An 8,102-nucleotide genomic window follows, 5' to 3' on the forward strand; every position below is an offset into this window, starting at 1 on the left:
ACTCATCTGGAATAAGATGTAAGCACTCTTCTTCTATCAGGAAAAACATTACTTGTGCTAAACAGGTGCACCACAAGCAAGATGCAAAAGTAGGATAAAAAAAAAAAAAAGATTGTTTATTGTGTGAATACAAAGAAAAGCACTAACACTACAACTTTACTTTTAAACCTACTTAATTTATTTTAATTTTATTCACTGAGTTCCCTCACTCTAGGTGATTGAAAAATATATTTTTATCATTAGTTTTAATTATACTTACCCAGTAATTATACGGCTATATGTGCACCTTATAACTGTATAATTACTGAGTAAGTTACATAATTAAAAATGACAATAGTATTACTTACCAAATACTCGGTTGTATTTCCAGCTTCTTTTGTAAATCCTCCCCGAGGCTCTTCCAGTTCTTCATCTACACCATCGTCTTCACTTTCGTCATCCTCCTTATCATCTTCACCGTCATCCTCCTCTTCCTCTTCCTCATCCTCCTCAACATCTTCACCGTCATCCTCATCTTCCTCTTCCTCTTCCTCATCCTCCCCCTCTTCTGCCTCATCTTCTTCTTCCTCCTCCTCTTTTACAACACATCCTAAAAACAATACACAATCCATACTAAATACATAGTGCTAAAAGGTCAATTTAACAGTACAGTACTTACTTCTCACAGGGCTAAACCAAAATGTTGTTTCTCACACAACAGAATGAAATTAATTACAGAACTATATAAAGAAATGTACTCAAAAGTTCTACTCGAGCCAAACCTTGCTGTTAGAAACAAATAAAATGTAATATGAACAAGATAATACAAGTACCAGAAGAATACAATCCAAAGTTAATTTCATGAGACACCTCTGATGATAATCCACTCCCTTACCTGATAAATTTTCTGGTGGAGGATCACCTGCCCTACTGCAATATGAAACGAGCAGCGCTGTTAGGCCATTAGGCAAACGAATATCTCTGAGGAAAGAAACATCCATTATTATAGAGTACAGAACTATTTAAGTTTGTGCACTTAATGTGTGAATAATAAAAAAAATTGATGAATACAAAATTTTACTAACTAGTCACTAGGTAGCCTATGTAGCATACTAGCTATTGTACTTTTAGGAATAACATACCATACAACTGCTGGGCATAAATAAACAATACACTTGTGCCAACAGATCAATTACAAAGCCAGCCAATTACAAAAACACATGAATTAGGTAGAGTATGCAAAACTTTTAAACCTTATGAAACTACTGAATGATTGATGGCCATATAGTGGAAATAGCCACTGTAACATTAAGCACTTGGAATGGCCCTTTGAGGTAGGTTATAGTAATCCCTTGTCTCCCTACTCTGCATAGCTACTACCCTAGAAATGGCTGTATACCTACACCTAGGTAGGCTAGCCTTAGGCTGTTCAGTTATAGGCTAGAGTAAACAACCGCTTTGATCACCCTTTTCATCAACATAATGGGATATATGAAAGCGCCATACAAACTAAAATAAATATGTTAGGTCTTCGTAATATATGTTTTCAAGGGAGTTTTTAAATCCCATGTGGTGTCTACAGTGGACCCCCCGTATTCGCGTTCTCTGGATTCGCAGACTCACACATTCGCGGATTTCTCTTGGGAACATTTCCCTGCATTATTCGCGAAAAATTCACGCATTCGCGGTATTTTTCTATGAGAAATATCCACAAATTCCTGGTTTTTGTTATCAATTTCCTCATAAAATGCACTTTTTGTGATAAAACTCCTTCGGCTTTCGACATGCCCTCTCCCTGTGGTCCTGGGAGTCCGACAGAGGTCTAGACCTAGAGGCGTTATAAGGCCGATCTGACGCCCCCTCCACAACACTAGGGGCACTAATTCAACATCACTACATTCACAACACTGATTGGAGAGCGAGCACTTTAGATTCCAATTACTGATGTAATTCACCAACAGAAAGGGCATTACCTCTCACAGACACTTCCTCTAGGCCTGTAGGCCATACCACAAGGTTAGGCAAAATAAAGTTTACTCTGCTTACTGATCTTGGAGGAAGACCTCCTGATTCTATTACGCTCTAATTTGCGTACATACGAATCATACATCTTCCTTCGGAATCAGTCAAATATCACACTAATTACAATGATATTGTTAAGATACAATAAAGTTTTGTACATACTTACCTGGCAGATATATACTTAACTATAGACTCCGTCGTCCCCGACAGAAATTCGAATTTCGCAGCACACGCTGCAGGTAGGTCAGGTGATCTACCACCCCTGCCGCTGGGTGACAGGAATAGGAACGATTACCGTTCTAGAACCAGATTTTCTCTTCCACCTGTCTCCTGAGGGGAGGCTGGGTGGGCCATCAATCGTATATATCTGCCAGGTAAGTATGTACAAAACTTTATTGTATCTTAACAATATCATTTTTGTACATGGAACTTACCCAGCAGATATATACTTAGCTGATTGACACCCTTGGTGGTGGGAAAGAGACAACTATTTACTGAATAGACAGGTAAACAACATACGTTGTAGGTAATAAATAAATAAAACCTTGGTTCCTACTTGATCAGGCGGAAGACTCCATGGCTAATGCCTAGGAATCTGCTTCGCCTCAAGAGCCTCAGCGAGGATGTGACCTATGGCTAAGAGTTCTTGTGGGTCTGTCGATGGGGTCTTATCCATTTACTCGACAGAGCCTCTTACATGACAATATGCCTATGCCTAGTGGCATAATTAAGGAGCACAACACCGATCCCGATCACCTGATCCTAACATGAGAGTTGGTGCTTAAGTTGAAAAGAGTTATCTACAAACTCCTTTCAAACAACCCAAAGAAAAAATACGACGTTAAATAAAATTTAACTCACTAGTTAAGGATCAGTATCTGCTCCCTATCCCAGCAATGTATCCGCAGACACGTATCAACCAAGAGAGAAGGATCCCTCGAAGGTTATCTTGACATCCTTCGGATAATGGGAAGTCAACACAGAGTTGCATCTCCCGTATGTGACAGCTAATATGTCCTTATGACATATTGTTAGGGAAAGAACAAGAATTCGGAAAAGCTCGCACTTCATGCGCTTTTAATTCTCAGCTGTTTGAAGGAATCATCAATGCACTTATCAAGCAAAGAAGGCCAGGGCGTTCTTTGATATAGATCTCTTCTGGGTGAAGCCTGGAGCCTGGCTAGCGCTTCGTGCCTGGCAGGCGCCTAGCGCCTGTCTAGCGCCTCGCGCCTGGCTGGAGCCTTGCGCCTGAATGGCGCCTAGAGCCTGGCTGGAGCCTCGCGCCTGGCTGGTGCCTGATTGGCTCCTCCTTCCTGGCTAGCGCCTCGCGCCTGGCTGGAGCCTTGCGTCTGGCTGGTGCCTTGCGCCTGGAAGGCACCTGGAGCCTGGCAGAAGACTTCATGATTACTGTCTATGAGTCTGCATGCCTCAAGAGTTTCAGCGAGGTAGGGACCTATGACTGACAAACCCTTCTGGATCATGTCAATGGGGGCTAGCCCGCTTACACGACAGAGCCTTCTCGGATCGTGCCAATGGGGGCTGACCCACTTACATGGCAGAGCCTTACCTGTAACCATATCATGGGGACTAGCCCTCTTACATGACAGAGCTTTAGGTTTCTCTTTACTGGAAGGAGCCTTGCGCCTGGATGGATCCTCAATCCTGACTGGAGCCTAGCCTTGAAGGAGCCTGGCACCTGGATGGCGCCTGGCTGGCTTCTAGAGCCTGGCTGGCGCCTCGCGCCTGGCTTGGCTCCTCCACACTTGCTGGAGCTTCGAGCTTGGAAGAGTCTCTAGGCTGTCTGGCGATGTCCACATCGGACACTCTTATATCTGTCCGATTTGTTTGCCTCTGGCGCATTTGCGCCAGGTTGGAGGCCCGCTCCTTCTCAGTATCCGACCATGACAGAGTTCCTTGGAACTGTCCGCCTCTGGCGTTTTTTCGCCTGTATTGGCATTTGGCGCCTGGCTGGCGCTACATTGTCCGAGAGTCCTGAACAACCACATAGTTTATCAGGAGACTGGAGAAGGGTGGAAGAAATTCTTCCCCTTTGAGCTTTTGGCCCCTGGCAAGGGGAGGTGATTTTAGTCAGCTACACCCAGTAGACGACAGGATATCTAACAATACGAGAGAGAAGAGTCTTCCTCCGAGGAGGATCCTTCGTGAACACTTCTTTTGCTAACGAGATCTCTTCTTACATGTTGATGAGGTTCCTCGTTGCAGAATCTTTCCCTATCCTTGCCCGAGGAAGGGAAGGAGTCTGGAAGTCGAAGGAGAGACTGAGCTGAAATTGGGCGTAACCCTGATTTCTAGCTCTTATTGTATCCTTCTGAATACCTTCTGGGAAGCATTTTGAGCCCTCATCGCACCCCGAAGACTCTGTAGGCAAACGTTTAAACCATCTCTTCTTCTGTAGATGAAATGAAGTTTTTATGTTAAAACAAAGTTTAATGTATACTTACCTGGCAGGTATATATATATATAGCTATATTCTCTGTTCCACCTGGCAGAAATTTTCAAAACTCGCGGCAAACGCTAGTAACCTATTAGTAGTTCAGGCAACCACCACCCCGTTACCGTGGCGCTAGCGCTAGGAACCGTTCCCAATTGGGCCAGATTTTCTCTGAACCCTGTCTCCTGACGGGAGGAGGGTGGGAATTAAATTATATATACCTGCCAGGTAAGTATACATTAAACTTTGTTTTAACATAAAAACTTCATTTTAATGTATGACACTTACCTGGCAGGTAAGTGTCACACATTTGGAGGTGGGTCAAAGACAGCAACATTATTAGAGTATAAAAATATTATTAAAATATTATTAAAATGACAATTTGTCCAAAATTGCATTTTTCCTAACTACACCAGGTGAGGAGGTGAAGCGTAGCCAGGTGTTGTAAGGGTCGTGGTGGTGGTCGTAACCATCGCATGGGTGACCGCCACGGAGCCAGCGAGATGGTAGAGCAGCCCTGGACACTCGGTACGCCCTCAGCCCCAACGATGCCCACACCTGTCCGAGGTCGTCCTTCGCGGCAACCGCACCTGAGGAAGCAAAAGTCGGGTGATTAGCAGGATCCTCTACCCGCTCGCGCGAAGACGAACGGATAGAGGACCCAGAGTACAACTCGACGTCAGGGTATCTAGCGCCCTCCTCCACACTCGACAAGTCAGGTGAGGAGAAGGACCTAGAAACCCCCCCCAAACCCCCCCCGAAGGGGAAGGCGGTCCGCCAAACGTGGAAGCTGAGCGGGCGGCAGGAAAGAAGACGAAGTGTCCGTAACCAAAGGAGTCGCGGGAGAGCTTTCCGACGACTCCTTTGCAGGCCTTCGCTTCTTCCTGCCCTCATACAAAGGTCATGCGCCTCCGACCAATTATTACAAACTTCACAGGGCTCGGCTCGGGTGCATTCGCGCCCCCGACACCGAGCGCGCACAAAATATGAGGGTCAATCTCCGGGAATGAGCGGAACTTTCCGCGATTTACGCCCTTCGGTACGACCCGGCATAGTCTCCGTGGGTAGCGAGGCGAGGAGATTCCATCATTGACCAATAATTCACAATTAATTAGATAAAGAGAAATGATTGTACTTACAATGATTCTTTCATACACAAACACAACAATATACTCAAGGAAAGCAAACGACGAGAAGCGGGCAGAGAGCGTCGAACACACACGTCTACTCGCTGTGAGGCCAAAAGCAAAAGTGGTTTGTTTACCTCCCAGTCGCGCGCGCGCGCCTGTCGGACAAGCAGTTAACTACCGAACCCCTTGTTCGAAAGCTTACGACCTATCCAGCTGCCGCTAGTACCTTCCTATTGTAAAAGGACCGAAGGTTTGTATGCCGTGTCGGAACAAATGACAATTTGTCCAAAATTGCATTTTTCCTAACTATACAAACCTGAGGTCCTTTTACAATAGAAGGTACTAGCGGCAGCTGGATAGGTTCGTAAGCTTTCGAACAAGGGGTTCGGTAGTTAACTGCTTGTCCGACAGGCGGGCGCGCGCGACTGGGAGGTAAAACAAATCACTTTTGCTTTTGGCCCAAGCAAAAACTGCAGAGTGAGGGGTGGCATGAGGTGGGGCTATGTAAAAGGACCTCAGGTTTGTATAGTTAGGAAAAATGCAATTTTGGACAAATTGTCATTTGTTCCGACACGGCATACAAACCTTCGGTCCTTTTACAATAGGAAGACTCACTTCTTGGTGGGAGGAATCTGAGTCTTTTGTGAACAGACTGGTGTTCGCCCAACCTTGGAAGTCTCCCTGGTCGTAAGAGCGAGGGAGGGATCCAAGCCTCTGTCCGATTGATCGGGGTGTGCACCGCAGGATCAATGGTCAGACCTCTGGACCGAGTACTAAGAGAGAGGCAAGCGTATCTCTTCGTACCAGCATGTAAGAACTTGTTCCTGTACAGGAGCAAATATAAAGTCATGGGTTTGACTCTTGTAGGCATCCACTCCCCCCCTTGTAGAAGGAAGTGGGTGGATATTCTGCTCCTATCCCTAGTGAAAGGGATAGGATGGGGCTCTGTCATATAGCTCACCTGCATCTCGTCCTCATCCAGCGTAGTGACGACGTGCCCTCTGACAGGTAGAGGAGTAGGAAAAGACGGGAAGAGGGGAGCCAGTCACTCACGTCATTCACACATCCATCCACACAGTCACACCAGGACTCGATGCTGTTTCAGCCTGCGAGGGTCTGGGTTAGCTACACAACTTGTTGAGCAGCCACCACGGGTCCCAAGGAAAGGTATCCAGGACCTGTGGCAATATCCCGAAGGTGGAAGGACGTAAGGTAGTCTGGTTAGACCAGACCCCTGCCTTCAGGACCTGCGCCACGGAGAGTTCTTACGAACGCCACGAGGGCCAATACTTCTGACTTCGTGAGCTCTCGACGGACGTACGGAATGTCGTCACTACCATCAGCCTCATACGCCCTCCTGATGACCTCACAGCAGAATGAAAGAGTGTTCTTGGATACTTCTTTCTTGGTTACCCCGGTGCTAACGAAGAGGCGTCGACACTCAGCCTGAGGTGTCGAGTTTTCTTCAGATAGCGCCGTAGCGCCCTCACAGGACAAAGCAGCATCTCATCCGCATCATTATCGTGAAGTCCAATAGGGAGGGAATCGTGAATGACTCGAACCTGTCGTCAGGGATCGACGGTTTCTGAGTCTTCGCAACGAAGTTCGGGACGAAATCGAGCGTCACAGATCCCCATCCCCTGGAGTGTCGTACATCATGGAAAGACCATGAAGTTCCCCTCCCCTACTCTCTTCGCCGATGCCATGGGCCAGCAAGAAGAGGGTCTTGAGGGTCAGATCCCTGTCTGACGACTCTCGGAGTGGCTCGAACGGCGTTCGAGTCAAACTCCTAAGGACGAGAGTCACATCCCACGCAGGAGGCCTGAGATCCCTGGGTGGGCAAGACCTTTCGAAGCTCCTCATAAGCAAGGAGATCTCGAACGAGTTCGAGATGTCTCCAATCCCCTCAGTTTCAGGACGAGCGCCAAGGCGGCTCTGTATCCTTTGACTGTGGGGACTGAGAGGAGCTTCTCTCGGCGAAGAAAAACGAGGAAATCCGCTACCTGCTGAAGAGTGGCTCTGAGAGGAGATAGACCCCGTCTACGACACAACAACCACAGAAGACGGCCCACTTCCCCTGGTACACAGCTGCAGAGGACTGACGGACGTTTCCAGCCATCTCTGTTGCTGCGCTACGAGAAAAGCCTCTCGTTTCGCAAGAGATGGTGGATAACAGCCAGCCGTGAAGACGTAGGGACTGGACTGCTCGTGTACCGCTCGACGTGTGGCTGGGCGAGAAGGTTGTGCCAAGGGGGAATCTCTCTCGGTTCTCCTGCGAGAAGAGCCAGCAGGTCCGGATACCAATGGCCTGTGGCCATTTGGGAGCCACCAGGATCATCCTGAGATTCGGGGTGACCAGTGCTCGACTGATCACCTTGCGAATCAGGCTGAACGGGGGAAAGGCATAGACGAAGAGGTTGTCCCACGGGTGTTGAAGAGCGTCCTCTGCAGCTGCCCATGGGTCCGGCACGGCCGAGAAGAACACCTGGAGCTTCCTGTTGTGTCCGGGTGGCGAACAG

At 47.4% G+C, this 8,102-nt stretch overlaps 1 protein-coding gene across 1 annotated transcript in view; it reads right to left on the minus strand.

Annotated features, from left to right (window-relative positions):
- Nucleotides 1–272: 272 nt before the first annotated feature.
- Nucleotides 273–8,102, minus strand: part of LOC135215695 (nucleolin-like) — a 109,350-nt gene continuing 101,520 nt past the window's right edge. Inside the window, exons 2-3 of the mRNA XM_064250645.1 lie at nucleotides 875–960; nucleotides 273–589 (exon numbers count right to left, since the gene is read on the minus strand). Of these exons, the coding sequence (XP_064106715.1) occupies nucleotides 288–589; nucleotides 875–960 (388 nt within the window). The 3' untranslated portion in view covers nucleotides 273–287. The remainder of the gene's footprint in view (nucleotides 590–874; nucleotides 961–8,102) is intronic.

The sequence above is a fragment of the Macrobrachium nipponense genome, chromosome 5 (genome assembly GCF_015104395.2).
Source record: "Macrobrachium nipponense isolate FS-2020 chromosome 5, ASM1510439v2, whole genome shotgun sequence".
NCBI classification, from domain to species: Eukaryota; Metazoa; Arthropoda; class Malacostraca; order Decapoda; family Palaemonidae; genus Macrobrachium; species Macrobrachium nipponense.